Source organism: Sebastes fasciatus, chromosome 20 (assembly GCF_043250625.1).
Source record: "Sebastes fasciatus isolate fSebFas1 chromosome 20, fSebFas1.pri, whole genome shotgun sequence".
Taxonomy (NCBI): Eukaryota; Metazoa; Chordata; class Actinopteri; order Perciformes; family Sebastidae; genus Sebastes; species Sebastes fasciatus.
Window position 1 is genome coordinate 11,814,454 of NC_133814.1, and position 18,500 is coordinate 11,832,953.

Sequence of the window (18,500 nt, forward strand, 5' to 3'; positions counted from 1 at the left end):
GCAACAGACTAATCGATTGATGGTTTTAGCGCTCGCTTCGTGCATCAAGAAGGGGGGATGTTATCTGATTTGGGAAGGCAACTTACTTTAGTTTTGGTATATGAGCCGACACTGCACGCAGGTGACTGGAATAAAAATAAGTAAATGTCAGGGTGACTCAACGGGAGACAGACCATCTGTCACATGGTCTGTTGTCTACATTATAGTCTATTTGAAAAGCTCATATGCTTTCAAATGTCATTTAATAGAGTGGCGTCCATTTCAAAGCCTCATTTCAACTATAATAGTGCTGTCAGACTGGGGGAGCTCTATTAGAGATATTCTCCACCTGAGAAGGAGATGGACTCGTCTGTGTCATCCAGACAGAAAAAAGATAAGAGAAATATCATCTCCGTGGCTGATGCTTTCCTTAAAGTGGAGCAGCACGACTCGCAATCAGTCCTCATCCAATCTAACATCTCTATCCATCTCCTCGTGGCCTGACGGAGCGAGGAAAGAAACCCTTTCGGGATGATGTGAACGGAAATGAACGGAGTCTGCAAAGTTTTACTTATGTGCAGTGTCAGGATGTGAAGGGAACGTCCGAACTGTCAGCATCCTCAAGGTGACGAAACACTACACACATGCGCTCATGCAGAGAAGGGAAACACAAACCCAAAAGCCAAAACACAACATTAATCAGGAGCTCTCCTGTCTACATTCACAAAAGAACATGAAAACAATCAGCATCATCGATGCCCAGCTCTGGCCTGGAGGAACGGATACAATTCATCACTTTCACAGTGCGCCAACATGGCCACTGTAAACACACCTTGCCCTTGGTTTTCCGTAGAGATTGATTCGGTTTGTTCTAACAGTTTTCTGCCCTGTCCAAATTTGCCACATGGGGAAAAATATGATAATATTTATGCTACCCCAGAGCCCAGGGGGCATCAGGAAAAATCAATAGTCTACACAAGTCACATCCTCCGAGCTGCTGAGAGGAGGCAGCTCGGCACAGCACCGACCGTCAGTGGGAAAGTATAATCATATCTGATCTGGGTGAGTGTGCGTGGGCATACGAGCACGCCTATAACCGAAGAGGCAACATTTAGAAATTAGTGAGTGTACATCCAAATAAGCCTAATGCACCTGAAGTTGTGTACGCCGTGACACAAAAAGCTGTATTCTTGTCACGCCCAGAGCGCTTATCACTCACGACTGCTTTTCAGCTAACAAGCACAATACCTGACCTTGGGTGAAATTACTCAAATATTCCACATCCTGATGAAAAAGAGCATGAAATCACTTCCTGCGCTCAAGGTTACGAAGCCACAGTGATGGCTACAGCGAAGCGTGATGTGCTTCTTCATCGGGGGAACCTTGAAACTAAAAGACCAAATGTAATTTGAACTGAGCAGAGCAATAGCCTCCTCTCTAACCCCAACAGAGTGCCTGCAACAAATATTGCCGTCCTCGATTGGTTTCACACAGTAGATGCAAATAGACACCCATAAACACAGTGGGCTCGCTCCGCACGCACACGGGCTACCATCAGTTAGGCTGCATTACGGTATAAATATGCATATTCCTCGGTGTTGTTATCAGCGGGGCTGCAGGGGGTGGCTGTGGAGGAAGTGAGACCGGTGTCACCTAGGAAGAGTTGACTGTGAGGGTGGGATGGGGGGGTTGGGAATTACCATAATCACGCTGGCAGCCTCTGCAACACACCAAGGTCACCCTGCCTCCTCGGTGCTCAGTTCAGCTCAGCACCAGGGGAGTACATCAGAAACACAGGACCAGACTCCTCAGCGCTGCATGCAACACCAGGGATAGTACACGTATAGCAGCCTGCAGCTAAGGGCTGGCTAAAAAGACAGAAATCTGGCCTTGTGCACTAAATATTGCACGGTCACAGCCACACACTCCACCAACAGGCCTTCAAAAGAGCGAGCGAGCAAGTAATGATTGGTATTCAGCTGGCAATAGCAACACAAGGACGACTCTACAGCTCTCACGGTCCTAAAAGAACGTCTTCTGCCTTCCACAGACCTTCTCAGATTCACCTCGAGTCAATCAAATCAGCGTGTCGTTAAATATCTCTACACCAGTGCTCGAAGTGAGTCAGAGCCAGAGTCTGAGAGTCGGAGACCGAGTCACATCCCTCTGGTACTGAGAGTAATTCATCCAGCTCTCTGTTCTCTGAAGCTTCCTCTCTCTCGTCAGCGTCGGTGTATCTGACTCAACTCTGCTTCAAGAAAAACTCACATTTTCAACCCAAAAAGTCAGTAACTTCTTGAGCACCACTGTGAATCAACTTTTAAACATTTTTTTACACGCATTTCAGTCGTGTGTTTAATCAGTATCGGTATTGTATTTATGGTGTTTTTGAGCTGCTTACAAAGCTGTACTAGACTATAACGTATCAGTAAGTTTCATGAAGCACTTCAAATAAAACTGTCAACTGTAAGTGGACCTTGAGTCAAGATCGTTTTTGTCAAACTACTTCTACAAGGTCAAAAATACATTTTCAGACTCCACTCATGTTTTTTTTCAAACGGCATATTAAAGAAAGCTTAATGTATTTTGAACCTGAATGCTTCTTTATAACCCATAAAGTCAATCTGTTACCAAATTGGAAATTTAACATCAAAGTAGTGAAGCTATATTTTTATTTTTTCCACTTGCTCAATTGAATTGATTGATTTTAATCTTGTAAATGTGATCCTAAAGCTGTATTTCTACGCCTTTGGGATTCCCATAGAATAGAATAACTTGCCGCTTGTGTGCCTCGACCAAACATCAGACATCAGCAAAAATGGATGATGGACAAAGTCACTCTTGGCCACTCACCAGGGCCCTCCATTCGCTGGCAGCAGATACTGTATAATCATATTTACTCTGCCTAAATATGTGCAGTGCGCTTTTTAAAGAGCATCAATCAGTTATATAACAGGAACATGGGAATGGTAGAGTAACACAGGCAAAAAATAAGCCTGAAGGCTTCCAGTCATTTAGAGACTAAGTAAGCTTTTATTAGCTTGAGAAACAATCATCCGGCTAAATTAGGACCCGCGATGCAGCGGAAAGCGGACACCGCCGCCGTCCTCCCCGATATCAGCACAACATTAATCAACTGCTGAAGGATTAAACATTACATGTAAGTTGGCGTGGCGCTTTTAAGTAATGACAACATCAGCTAGTTTGCAACAATGAGGTTATACTGACATGCAGCCATTTATCACATTTCCATTACAATTTCCCAACAGGCCTCAAACGACATCAGACCACATGTCTCTTCCTCCTCTTGACTGAGGACAACAATAAGCAGCGTGAGCACTGAGCTTTCTAACACTGGCTGGCCACTTTATTACGGTAACACTATATTCTGTTAACGGGCTCCTGGACACACGGAGGAGAAAATTCTGCTGCATAATTCAATCCGTGCTCAGTGACACGACGGAACCTCTCAGGGTTTACAGGTCGGTCACTCAGGTGAATATTTTTTAACCTTTATTCATCCAGGGACAGTGGTGGAAGAAGTATTCAAATAATCTACTTAAGTAGTATAGAAGTTTTAGCAATGCAGCTGAAATGATCGATTAGCTGACAGAACAATAATCTGCTATTATGCTGATAATCTATTCATCTTTTCAGTCAATTTTCAAGCAAAATTGTGAAAAATCCCAAATATTCTCTGCTTCAAAATTTTCCAATGAGAGGATATGAGTTTTGTTTTTACCAAATATCAAGATGAACTGAAGATCCTTGGGTTTTGAACTTTTGGTTGAGCAAAATAAGACACGTGAAGATATCCCCTTGTGCTATGAGGAGGTGTGATAAGTATTTTGTCACTATTTTTGGACATTTCTAGACATAAACAATTAATTAATGATAAAATAATCATTAGTTACAGCCCAAATTAGCACCAAAGTGTATTTAAAGTACGCAAGTATTATTGGCTCATTACTATTGATGCATTTGTATGTAAGCGGTACGTTTATAATAATAAAATTATTTTATATTTGTCGAGGTGGAGCTAATTTGAACTACTGTTTGGTCGTTTAATCTAAAATAATGCATCATATTTTATATTCTGATCATCGGTTTGGTATGTAAAAATGTTAATCTGATAAGTAACTGTAGCTTTTAAATAAATGCAGTGAAAAAAAGTACCGGAATCTCAGAAGAAACAATCAAAAATATACAAAAATATTATCAAAGATGAAAGAAACAAGCCTCTATTATGCATTGTGTGTGTTTGTTTGCATGCTTTTACTATTTTAACACAACATGAACAATAAAAGTTATTTGCAGTACCCTCCCATCAAAAAAATACATCCTCATCATCCTCACAAAATACTTTCTTCGCCATATTTTATGCATATCAAAGTGATTCTAATGCATGTTATATTTGTAACAATAGGTATAAAACTGTTTTATATCTATGTTTGTAACTGTCAGTTTATCTTAAATATTACATTCATATATAAACATAATTAAACTGGTATCCATGTAATGTTGGGAACCTTAAATATATATAAATAACCTATAAATACCAGACCCAAGTTTGATTCACTTCAGTCCCACATTTCACTGCGACAATGGAAGGTGCACAGAGAAAGCAAAGACGACAGAGGAGAAAAAACATGGAGGTCCAGCTGAAGACAAAGCTGGAAGATATGGAGGTCGATCCTTAATCTAACTTCTACCTTAGTTTGCATGGAACGACAAATAAGGTATGGGTTTGAGGACGTCAACAACCTGTGAAGCCAGGAGAGAGAGCGGATGCAGAGGGAGATCTGTAGCCTGAAATCCAGACTGGATGAGGCTCAGGCTCAAGTCCACTCTTCACAGTGGGATTTCGAGACTCTGACATCGCAGCTGATAGATATCAGCACAAAAGCTCATGATGACTTTGAGCAGCTGGACAACCAAAAGCACGAGAATAATAACCTCATGGCTGCTCTGAAAGAGGCTGATAAGAAACGTCTCCAGTGGCGGGACAAGTGACAGAGATGCAGGAAAAAGAGAAGATCAAGGTCGCGGACGCTCTGAAGAACGTCAAAGACCAGCTAGAGAGTGACCGTCTCCAGTGGCAGCAGGAAAAAAAACTCCCTGCTGGAAGAGATGGAGAAATGCAAAGCTTTCTATGTGACAGGAGAACAACAGCCTCATAGCTGCTCTGAAGACGGCTGAGCAGCGACTGGAGAGTCTGCGCATCAAGTGGCAGGAGGACAAGTCGTCCCTCCTCCGGGCCACAGAGGTCCTCCAGCTGACTCTGGGGGAAAAAGCAGGAGTGGGAGAAGACGGAGAGCTCGCTGAAGTCCCGGCTGGAAGATCTCAAGAGCCAGATCAGCAAAAAAAAAAGAAGAAGTGGTACAGAAAAACTTTTTGGCTCCAGAATTTCAAGCTGAGGAATATAACGGAAAGCTCCTGTACATAAGTAATCTCCTCTTGCAAAAATAAAAAAACACAAAACGTATATAAACATAATTGTTGCATGTGTTATATTTAAGGATTTGTATATATGTAACTGAATATATTGTTTTATTTTATTTTATTTTCAGCCATAACATTAGGTCAGCATGGGTACCCTGACCGGTCTGCGGCTACGCAGCAACATATGCAACAAACTGTGATGCACTGTGTGTTCTGACACCTTTCCATCGGAACCAACGTTAACTTTTTCAGCAATTTGAGCTACAGTAGCTCTTCTGTTGGATCGGACAACACGGGCCGGCCTTCCTTGGACCACTTCGGTAGGTCCTGACCACTGCAGACCGGGAACATCCCACAAGAGCTGCAGTTCTGGAGATGCTCTGACCCAGTCGTCTAGCCATCACAATTTGGCCCTTGTCAAAGTCGCTCACATCCTTACGCTTGCCTATTTTTTCTGCTTCCAACACAAAGTTCAAAATGTTCACTTGCTGTCTAATATATCCCCCCCACTGCCAGGTTCCATTGTAACGAGATAATCAATGTTATTCTCTTCACCTGTCAGTGGTCTTAATGTTATGTCTGATCGGTGTATGTTCTATGTGTGTGTAGAATTAAAGGGCTATAACTTACATTTCACTTCCACTCACACAGTTACTTTCCCATTCACACCTGGAAGCTGCCCAGAACAACCACAGTCCTACTGGACAGATAAAAGCTTCACAATTCTAATCATTTAAAATCTAAGTTGAAACAATCTCTCACATAAGATAGAAGAATCAGGCATGTAGTCAGGGGTGATTAAGTGTCTTTCCTTCAAAAATTGTATTCTTTTATGGCACTTTTATTACCATCCTTATTTCCTATTTGCATATGTATTTCATTGCATTTTTATTGTGCTTTTTATTGCACTACGTATGCATTCGTTTTTGTAAAAGCCCATCTGGGGACAAGCATTGCAAATTAAATGCTGTGATTTGTGGCATTGTTCTGCTCAGTGAATATTCTATGCGTATGTTGCTGTCCCCATTAAAATAAACAGAAATAAATAAATAAACCATAACAAATCCAATTAGGATATTATTTTTTTTTAAACAAGATTATTTTTCTGCAACAGCAAACAGAAAAGAGAGTTGGATGACATGTGACAACCAGGACACATGACACACACTTTTGCTTTCCCTAAATAAGGGTCACACACACACACCTTTTTCTTTACAACCACATGCTTTAGATGAGAAAGCAACACACTCCATTTCCACTTAAATTTGTTGATATTTCAGCAAAAAAATCTGATGTAGAGAAAGTTTTACTGCAGGTCTTTGCTACCTGTCAAAGTCAATTCGGCGATCTTCAATGTGACAAAACAAAGAGCAGGAAAAGAAATCATAATATAGTATGTCAACACTAAAACCTTGAGCTGAGCGGGACCTGGTGAGACAGCTTGCTAGTGATGAGAGGCTGCTAGGGGATTTGGATTGTCTCAAATGTAAGGTGTTAGAGGAGGCAGACAGCCTGGGGCTCACACGGGGCTACGAGGAAAAAAAACACAGCGTTCTGGCACCTGTTGATGTCCTGAAGCTCACGAGGAAGCTGAAGGAGCTGTTGGCCCGAGGGAAGGAGAGATCCAGAGGAGAAAGGATGGGAAAAAAAGACAGTAGATGGGAGAAGAAAAAAAAAGCTTCTTCAATGTGAAGCTGGACTGAAACGTTGAACACGACTCGACATTTTACATTCATCACGTCAGAAATCGTGTGTTTCGAAACACGCGGAGCTCTTCATCTGTTGTTAGTGCAGCAGAGCAAAGCGAGAGAGAACAGCACTGTCAGAAAATAATTACAGAATCGCTCCTTTTGTCAGCACACTTCCAAGGACGAAATGTGCAATGTCATACTTTATTTTCGCTACACTACAGGACCAGAGCAATACCCAAAGTTTACAGATGCGTACATAACGCCATCTGACCTACACAGATTAAAACCTTGTACTTTGTGAAACTCATTTATCTTTTCTTTTTCAAATTGCAATATTCATTATTTTCCACAGAATGACTGCAGAGATGCGTATTCATCCGTGTGAGATATATAGTATATCTGTGAGAAGGATTTTCACAGTATTTGATGCATCTTCAAAAAGAGAAATCTTTCTTTTTGGCTATGAAAGCAAGCCCCGCGGTGCAAAAATTCTTGCGGTGTGTCAAGGCACACGCATAAAAGCATAATACCTGCAGCACGTTGCTCCATAAACGCACCCACCGTGTGCAGCTGTAACCTGAAAGCTCCGCTGCCCTACAAAAAAATAACAAGCAACATGCGCGCGGGAGCTGATAGCAACAGCCGACATGATTGAACTCATGAGCTAGAATAAGACTGCATGAATATAAACATGAGGCAGCCATGGGCAACAAAATGCGGAAAAAAAATTTCACTGAGTAATCTAAAGCACTGGGCAATTTCTAACATCCACAAGCAATCATGGGTTTACAAAGACTGAGGGAAAATGCAAGGCAGTGAAACACTATAGAACCACAGTCTGCACACACATATTAGATCAGTGAAAGGAGGATTTAAGGAGGTACATGAACAAATACATGGATCCTATAGTTCATATATCTACATCTATCTACCTAACATAGAGTCAGACAGCCAGCGTGGCTATAAAGTTTGTTCAACTTCAACATCAAACAAGGTTAAAGATAAAGGAAGAGTGACTCATATCCTTTCAATTTGTAAATGTCAAACAAGGCCTCTAATAATCATTTGTTCGGAGCTTGTACACATTTGTTATGTGTCCTCTGTTGTCATTTCAATTCATGGCCTTTTAGATCTTTCTAGACATTTATTTCTCAGAGACACTGCAAAGAAACGACCGCTTAACCTAACCTAATATGAGGCAAATAGTACCTTAAAGGGATTAATTTGGTTGTTTTGAAGTGGGGTTGTAAGAGGTTCTTATCCATAGTCAGTAGATGGCGGTCAACACGCCCCGTGTTTGGAGAAGCAGACAGGAGTTACTGCACAGAAGCAAAGCAGTGTACTGCTGTGGACGGGGCCGGCAGCTAAACATATTATGGCCACCTAAAAACAAATCAATATCAGGTGAAGTGTACGTTATATTTAGAATACTTTCACCGGTTTACCTTGTCGTCAGACAGCCCTTTCCAACGCTGTACTGAAGCCGTTGTATCCATCTATGATCTCACCAAAGCCACCAGACTCCATCGAAAAAATCTGTAATTTTACCTCGCAGAACACGGGGGTTGCTGGTCTACCGTTGCCTCTTGTATGTGACATCGGTAAATCCAAACTAACCAAAGTCACACAATAACACAAACAAACCAACAAATTGAAGCAGATGTAGACCAAAGGTAAGGCAAGGTAAAATTACTGTTTTGTTCCAATGGAGTCTGGTTGCTTTGGCGATAGCATAGATAACGGCTTCAGTTCCTCGTCGGAAACATAGAGACTGTATAGCTGTCTGACGACAAGGTAAACCTGCAAAAATATTCTAAATATAGTGTACACTTAAACTTATATCGATTTTTTTAGGTGGGTCTTTCTTTCAGGTGGCTAAAATACGTTTTGCTGCTCTCCCCGTCCACAGCAGTATATTGCTTTAGTTCTGTGCGGTAACTCCTGACTGTTTCTCCTAATTGAGGGTGTGCCGACCGATATCTACTGTAGGTAATACACTGACTATGACTAAGTACCTCATACAACTCCACTTCAAAACACCTGAACTTTCCCTTTAAAATAAAAATAATTGCTATAAAAGCCAATTTGAAGGATTGCAAATTCATTATGTTGACTTGCATAAAATGAAAAATCTCTCCATGCAACAATGCCATCCTCACCACAGCAACTGACCCCCACTCTTAAACTCCAAACACACAGAATGACACATTACAAAGAGTCCAGGTGCACTTCCCCACCTGCTTTCTAATGGACTAGTTTCCAATAGATCACAACATTTGTGCCAGCACAGCTCCCATTTCCACTCCATCAACCCGAATCAGAAGGTGAAATCATTATGCTGCGTAAAGTCGTTCATCATCTTGTGACCGTGAGGCAGCTCGGCTCTTCCTCACTGTTTAGGAGGAATTCATTTATTATATTGTGTTAAAAGTTAAATGCATAAAAAAAAAAATCTAATTCCAGACAGTTACACACTACTACATTACAGTACTACACAAATTTAATTTTTGATCACGGCTGTGTAACTCGAGCATAGAAATTCGAATGAATGCAGTTCAACGGCGGGCTCTGGGGGCAGAACTATCACCATCTCCTCGGTGCTTTCTCCTCCTTTTTGATTTCAGGCTGCAGCTTAAATCTCCAAACAGCATCTCAAACTGCACTTTGGCTAATTCCCCCGAGAGAAACCCTGCATCACTCTCCCACTTTTTTTCTCCTCTAAGTCCCATGCTCACTTGCTTTCTCTCTCTCTCTGTCATCATTGCTAAAATAAATCAAAGCTACAATAATTCATGAGTGTTAGTGTGTGTGCATGTGAGTGTATTAGGGAGTGAGGGGTTTGACTTTTACACAGTTTTTGAACTTTAACTCAATTTTACTGCTGTACGTGCAGAGAGAGGACATGAAAAGGTGAAATAAAGAATTTGGACTTTTGGTCACATACAAAAGAAAGCCTAAAAATCCCGTTACTGAAAATGAACCAATATAAATCAACATGAATGAGGTTATTGCTCTCGACAGTAATCAAATAATGGTTAGCAAGAGATTTGGGAGATCCAAGACAGAATTTGTTCCCAGTGAAGATGAAAGGGGGAAAGAGGTTTATGCAGCTGTGTTGATATGACTTCTGAAAATGCGCATTAACAGCAAAAAAACTGCAGTGCGAAACCACATCCAGCAATCAGTACGGATTTAAAAACTTCCAATCTCCTAACTGGCTTGGAGGAGGATGAAAGTTAATGAGGTTTCTTGTCAACAAAGACTTGTGCTGAAGCCCGACCTCTGGGCACCGTGAGTCACTCCGCTGCGTTCAGTTTGGTGACCGTTTTTTCCAAAGGTCCTCGGTCCCCTATCAAAACTATCAAACAGGCCACTCATGGATGTCGGCTTGAAGACAGGATGCTAACAAATTCAGCCTCACTGGAGGTGCATTCAACGCTAAATATAACTGTTGGTTTTTACAAAGCAAATATGGAGTCCAATACAAGACATTTAAAGGGTAACTTTGGTATTTTTCAACCTGTTATTGCTCGGGGCAACTCACAAGGTCAATGTACGTCCACTAAAAGTGCTTGTTTTTGCCGCTGACAGGCTCAGATTGTTATTAGAAGTGTCTGACAACATTATGGAAAGGACCCTACAGAGAAATAAAGGTTTTTCTTACCTTTCGATTGATCCAGTCTGTTTGTTATTGTGTGTCTCGCTCAGGGAAATCTCGCGTCACATCCACATTGTCGAAATCAGCTAAATACTCAGCAGTGACATTGAAAATCTTTTAGATAACACTAAGCTACACTTTCTGTACTCCAAACACAACAAACTCTGACAACACCGGTGTCCAGTGGCACTCCTCTCTCCACTCTCACTCACATTTCCACCATTGTGTTGTTTTATTTCTCTGTAGGGTCCTCTCCATAATGTTGTCAGTAACAATCTGAGCACTTTAAGAGGACGTACATCGATAGTGAGGAGTTGCCCCGAGCGATTACATTATAGCCCGTTTAGCGGCTGCCATTAACAGCTTACTCCCTCAATACTGGACCAGTTTCAAAAATTGTTGTCCCCATTAGTCAGTTAGACATAAAAACATGGGAAAATAGAGTCCAGGTTGAAAAAATACAGAAGTTACCCTTTAAGTTGATAAATGATGAAGGTACCAGCAAAACAAAAATCAAAGCATTCTTCTGAGTAGTAGACTTACAAACAATAATGAAACAAAACAAGCTAGGTCAGTACAGACAAACACACACTGCAGAACAGAGAATAAACAGTCTTTGCTTTTTTATGTCATCATTTTAAAAAGGGAAAGCACTGTCCATATAACACCGCAGATGATCTAAAACTGTCAGAACATTTGCTAACAATATCTAAACTATGTGCTACATCACTGCATAGTTTACACCAGTGGTTCCCCCAACACATGTCCACCCACACAACACACGTACACACTTTTCAGCTAAAAATGACACTATTACTAGCGGTTATCGGACTGTATCTTAACTAACAAAACAGCCTAATCACGATTAGTCGGAATAAAAGACGTCAGCAGTTTTATTCTGCAGTATGTGGCTGTGCAGATTTGCAGATACATATAAACAATGTTAATAATTGCAAATGTATTTCTTTTGTTTTGTTCAAAAGTAGAGCCTGCATGTCACCAATCTTAGCTCCAGCATTATTATTTTGTAATGTCTTCCATTTTTATATGTTGGCAAACGTAATGTAAAACTGTGCATTTGTGGTTAATTTAAATGTCGGCTCATTTTTCTTATGTGGTGAAACGTCATTAAAAATGTACAGTAAAGAAATGGAAATGAACAAATCTTGTGGCACCTGTCTTGAGGCACCCACTTTAGGAACCACTGGTTAACATAATAATACACTTATTTTAAAAGACACTCACCGGCCAGCACTCCCGCCATGTAAAGCAGACTTATTCGTAAGATGCCGTGGACCATCTCCAAAGGAACGCCAATCATCAGCTGCAGTAAAGCGTTGAACCCCAGCTGCTCCAAACTGAGGAGAGAGCACAGAAAGAAATTCAAATGACAGCATAAGATATACAAGTGAACCAGTCCTGCAGACATTAACATGAGGTTAAGTGGAGTTTTCGTGAACGTACCCAACGTGCATGAACATGTAGCTGAAGAAGCGCCACACTTGTGCGCGGTGGCCTGGATGGTAGACCAGGGGGCTCTTCATGAAGTCGGGCTGATAGGTCTGCAGTACCCACTTGTTTAGCATGATGCCGTAGCACATGAACACGATAATCTGCAGCAGACACAGAAATGACACCAAACTGTCAGTTCTTGCTGACATACCCATTACACGCTCTCTCTGCAGACTGCTGCCTACAAAGGTGCAAAACAAAACCCATTGTGCTTTATGAGAACCACGTGATGTTTTCTTCTCTTTCTGTATTCCTCAGCTGATGCTTATTAGGCTTGTGGAGACAATTACTGCCCGCAGAAGAAAAGAAAAAAACCCTCGGCACATCTGGTTCAATTCCATTAATTTCTTTTCATAGAATAATGACTCATTGTCTCTGTGAATTAAAATGAACGTGAACCGTTATTATCACATCCTCATTGTCATTACAGACCATTCAGTGCCATTTGGAGGCATTATAAGAGCACTTGGCTTTCTTTCCTCTGAATTATGATGATTTCAGGGGAAATTATGAAGTTTTGTGAAAAAGGCTGTGGGTTATTTTTGCAGCTTAATCCTCAACCATTCAACAGTGGTCTGTGAGGGTGTTAGAGGTTTTCTTTTTTCCCCCAAATGAACATAATAGGTTATTTAGTGCCACTGCGGTGGCCTGGGTGCTTACTGACCTGGTTTCTAAGTTTCAAAATCAGTGTCTGAAAAAAAAAAAAATCCATGCATGCAGGCTGAGTGAGGGTTTCAGCTCGGAGCAATGGCATTAAATGCACCCACTAAGCCCCCCCCCCCGACTCCCAAATGGGTTACCAGCTCATATCAAGCTCACAGTAAAAGCGTGTGATCAAAGGCAGAAAATCTTTTCAGGGGGTCTGAAGCGAACGACTGAGCCGACAGAACGGTCTAAAGTCAGGGGGGGTTGTGAGTTAGTGGCACATGTTTTTAGGAGCATTTGAATTAGTGGGATCAATCAGTTTATATATCACTTCAAGTCGATGACGTCGCCTCCTGAATCTCACCTGTACGATGGTGACGATGGCGATGAAGACAGGCGGGGGACACAGGCGGTTCTGGTGGAAGTACCAGCGTCGGTCCGTCTCGCAGGGCAGGATCTCGTAGGCCACATAGCGAACAAAGCGCTTGTACAGACCCAGCCCCGTCTCGTCCAGCAGGATCTCCCTCTGCAGCGTGCGGCGGCCATTGGCGATGGCCCGTCGGAAACTGCTGGAGCGCTTACTGCTCATCTGAGGAAAAAGGTGAAAAAACATGCTTGTATTATTCTCAAGAGCTCAGTGCAATGTCTTGTGGGCTTGGATTTGAAAGAAAATTAGACAGATCCGTTTACTTATACCAAGACACATTTTCACTTTCTTTAAAGGAATAGTTTGACATTTTAGGAAAATGTGCTTATTTGCTTTCTTGCTGAGAGTTAGATGAGAAGATCGATACCACTCTCATGTCTGTACTCTAAATATGAAGTTACAGTACCACCAGCAGTCGCTTAATTTATCTTAACATAAAGACTGGAAACGGGGGAAAACCGCTAACCCGGCTCTGTCCAAAATAGATAACAAATCTGCCTACCAGCACCTCTAAAGCTCACGAACTAACATGTTAAATCACATTTAATCTCCGGAAGTCTTGACATCACCGTGAGGTTGCGGTTCTAGGCCAAAAAATAGTCACATAATTGGCGTATAATCCTCTGTAAAATCACAACTTGTTGTTTTTACGCTTCGTTTTTTGTACAGATTAAACAAACAAGATATAATGTGTTAATTAATGAGCTTTAAAGGTGCTGGTAGGCGGATTTGTGTCTTTTGGACAGAGCCAGGCTACCTGTTTCCAGTCTTTATGCTAAGCTAAGTTAGACAGATATGAGATGTTGTATCAATCTTCTCACCTATCTCCCAGCAAGAGAGCAAATAAGCATATTTCCCAAAAACACATTGAAGAATAGATGCCACATTTTTTTTTCAGCTGAGACTACTTCATTGTGACTTTAAGGAATCACAAGACAGCTCTTTTTCTGTGTTTGTTTTTGCTACTTGATGATTTAATGTCTTTTTTTTTGCAATAAACTTGTCTCGAGGTGTTTTAGGAGCATTACTGTCAGCAGCTGGAGGACACCTCACCAGGACGAACAGATCTCATCATCGCCTGCTGCTGGATTTTTCATCTTAGCAATTAAACTTTCTTCACGCTAAGTGGATCAAACATCAGTAAAGGGGGACGGCGTCTTTCCATATAAACTGAGGGGAAGCTCATCAGTGTGACTAATCATCCTAGATGGGGAGCCAACGTTCATAAAGTACGGATTTCACAAGGGATAGCATGGCGGTTTAAGTAAGTTCTACTTATATGATCAAATAGCCAAGGGAAAGAAATTGCACTTATTTTCTTTGCACGTCTTGCACATTGCTGCATTCAATGCATGTACTTTTAAAATGAATTTGTGTGTGTGAATTCAAGGTTTCAAGTATCCATTATCGTGAGAGAGTATGAAAACAGTTTCTCGCACAAAATGATTAATCAGCAACTGCGCAATTATTTCCATGTGACACAGAGATTAAAGATAGAAACACTGAAAGCAGAGAATAAATAAGAGTAAATTGCCACTAAACTGGCAGTTGAATATTTTAAAATAATTAATGCAGAAAGAAGGAGGTAAAAACAGAGCTCAGCGTTTAATAAATCTCCAATGAGTGTCAATTTTATTCAACTGGCGTTAGAAATAAAGTGTCTTTTTCTTCAATATATCTCAACAGCAATTCAAATATTAATATCGAAGCCATGTTACATGTATAAACAACTGTTTCTTTTTCGCCACGAGAGATGACAGAACAGCAGCTGAATATTCATGGCTAATAAGCAACTTAAATAATGTATAAGGGGGTTTCTGATTTAGACAGAATGTAAGCCGGCAGCTCAGACATCATAACAAATGGACTGTTTGGAGTGATTTTGCCCTTGAAAGGCAAATCTTTGTTGAGAGGAACTACTCCGTGGAAAGAGAGAAAGCGTGTGTGTGCATGTATTGCTGTTATCACAGACTCCAGGTTTTTGCTTAGTGAGCAGGAGCTCTGCAGCAGCCTGCAGGCCAGCGGGACCAAACTCTTGATAAGTTCTTTAATAGAGGCTTAGGATGAAAACTATCCTAATGCTACTATTTTGACAGCCGAGGCAGAGGACTGTCTGGATAACAACACAGAGAGTTTCCTTTCCGCCAGCTGAAAATACTGTCTGACCAGCTCCCCACAGCGGGGATCCTTTAGAGTTAACGTCTGCATTTCCTTATAGAAAAACAAGCTTCCCAGGTAAGATCTGCCAGATGCCTGAAGTCTCCCGTGTAGCTAAAACAATACAGCTCCTTTGAGGACAACTGGCTGACTATGCAATTATCTCTAAATCAAAATATGTGCTATAATGTGATGGGACACTTAATGAAAATGAGTTTCCAGGAAAAGCAGTGGAGGAGGAGAAAGGGGGCCGCAGCTGCAACTGTTAACGGTATAAATCTACAGCAGCAGACCTTATGTGTAGGTCTCTAATAATAGCAACCGGAGACAACATGGCAGCTTCATATGAGGTGTAATGAAACCTCCAGAGGGGGCGTGTAGGAAGTGCACCCGGCTATTAAAGTACACAATTCATTAGCCAGGTCCTGTTGCTTGTCTAGGCTCATTATATGTAGACACAACAGGGGGTCATGGTGAAAGAAACTGCTGGTCAATATATATAAAAGCTAATGAGCTAAATATACTGGAGGACAAAGGCTGTAAATAAATGAGTAAATAATGAAGAAACAGATGGAGCAGCTGCCTTTTTTTTTTTTTTTTTCCTTTTTCAAGAAATCACTCAGGAAAAAACAGGAGTTAAAAAAAAAGTGTTAATCCCTTTTGGAAGTTAGCAGAGCAGGATTTGGTAACTACCCTAACAGTGGGTAATTATGACGCTGGTGGTTGTACAGTAGAGTGAGGGTGTGAGGGCCTGTTGCACGGCGATAACCAGAACGATGTCGAGCTGGGCTGCTGGCTCTCCCTCTGCAGATGGAGGGATGCATATTTAGTATGGAAATAAGGCCCGGAAAATGCAATTATACTATACTTGAGGCAGGCAGTGAAAGCAGAAGAAGAGGAGAGGAGGGACATTAGAAGGCAGAGAGGGAGAAATTAAGACGGGAAGATGAGTTGCCTGCCTGGGTGAGCTCGACCAATGGACAGTGAAGGTGAGAGATACTCCTTTCTCATTCTCTTTTAAATAATTCACAATGAATAAAAGTGTGTTTATATGTGGAATAGAGAGAGGTTAAAGGGATGTTAATATAATTATGTTTTCTTCCTCTGTTGCCTTTCTTCTCTAAATAAAGTCTCGGGAGTTTATCTCATCTGCGTTTGGCTCGGTGACAGCACCTGCCGCCTCTACACCTTCGCCGCTGTGTTCTCTCCCATTCATGCCGCCGCCTCTGTGTAAATGTGTTCCCAGGAGACGCGGCTAAGCAGAGCTATCACTCCGCTTCGCCTTCTCTGACACGCAGGACCGCCGCCTCTAAAGTGAGCATTAGCAGCCTTTTTGAAGTGACGACGGGAAGGGAGACGGCGAACAGACAATAAGGAAAAACACATGAGCATCCAGAAACATGAGATATGTAAACGCACCGAGAGGAGTGACAGAGCACTGAAAATCACATGTCATTACATAAAACGTTGGAAGGGGGGGGGGGGGGAGGGGGGAACCTCTGACTTGTGCATCGGGTAGCGGTGGAAGTTTCCTGACAAGGCAACGTCTGCCAGGGAATAATTGATGCTGAGGCTAAGAGCACAAAGATAAAGATAGTATTCCCCTTTAGGGATGGCTGAATGGGCCAAACTGACAGCAGTGTGTGTGTGTGTGTGTGTGTGTGTGTGTGTCAAACAGCAAGGGTCCATCCTCCTCCTCTTGGTAGCTGCATGTTGCCTACTGTACATGCTGCTCTCAGCTTTAAGTCAATTGTCCTTGATGGATTAATTAGCCACACCACATGGTCAATACCTCACAGCTCAATACTAATTAGTTATAACAATAAAAAAAAAAACTTGGTTTAAAGGCCATTCAGCCAGGCGTCTACCCGGCAGATGCTAAAAAAATAATAATCCATAAATCATTCTGATTTTGCTCTGTTTATGGTGGTGGCCATCTTTCACTCACATTCGTCGACACGCGCGCGATAAATCATTTATCGTTACTAGAATATTAGAAGGCTGCGCTAATTAACCCAGCTCACATAGTGATTCACCGCCACCAGACTAACAGTGTCACTATACCCGTTTACTAATTTGTGAGTCATTCAGAAGACCAAAATCCTCCCTCTCCCTTGCTCTCTCTCTCTCTCTCTCTCTGAGACACATACATTCTCGCAGCAGAATCTAAATCACTGCAGATCTCAGCCTCGCTGATTCTACCCTGACCCAGATACTCAGGTTCTTTCTTGCCCAAATCCTTTTAAAATGAGAGTCCACCTTTTTTTTTTCTTCCCCTCAGCAGTTTGCGGCCACAGCCTCGCTTCATGGTTTAATCATTGCGGTGCTAAAACTCGAGGGGGGTCGGGAGAAGAAAAAAACAAACCTTCACTCCAGGACACTTAAGCAGAGTGCATCACTTTTTAGTCGGCAATCCATCTAAAACAGAAAGCCTTGACTGGAGTTTGGTGCGGGATGTGATGTTGATAGGTAGCGTCCCTGGAGACAGATGCACTGTGGGCATTAATGCGACTGCAAATGACTTGAGAACTTTAAAATAGTGTATATCAAACTACAGAGTGTTTCTCGCCAGCTGGGACTCTAACTGAAGGTCATTTCTGCTCTCTGTAAGTGCTCTCTTTCTCACAACACTGCTTCAAATGTGACAAAAAAAGACTCTTCTAGTATAAAGCAGAAACATATTGCGTAAGCGTTGATTTAACTATACCTCCTGAGGGAACAGGACATGTGCAACATTTGGGCAAAATTGGTAAAAGTGAGGCACAAAGCAACAGTCTTTAACTCCTCCAAACCTCCCTGAACACAGAGAATCACCCCCCGCCATAATCTCTAAAATACACCCTCTACCCGTGTAATTAACCACGGCAGCCATTTTGGCTCTCCGTCCAACATTAGCCAAATTACCACCCGAAGGAAAACAATGACACACTTCTTCAATTACGCAGCCGACACATGATAGCATCGGTGGACTCTCTTTAAAAGAAATCGA

The 18,500-nt window shown here is 41.8% G+C and overlaps 1 protein-coding gene across 5 annotated transcripts in view; it reads right to left on the reverse strand.

Annotated features, from left to right (window-relative positions):
* The window catches only part of rhbdl1 (rhomboid, veinlet-like 1 (Drosophila)), a 64,841-nt gene that overhangs the window by 17,888 nt on the left and 28,453 nt on the right, over window positions 1-18,500 (reverse strand). For all 5 annotated transcript variants that reach the window (XM_074620410.1, XM_074620409.1, XM_074620407.1 and 2 more), the window contains 3 exons: window positions 13,292-13,516; window positions 12,235-12,383; window positions 12,016-12,128 (listed from right to left, as the gene is read on the reverse strand). In XM_074620410.1, coding sequence (XP_074476511.1) covers window positions 12,016-12,128; window positions 12,235-12,383; window positions 13,292-13,516 — 487 coding nt within the window. The remainder of the gene's footprint in view (window positions 1-12,015; window positions 12,129-12,234; window positions 12,384-13,291; window positions 13,517-18,500) is intronic.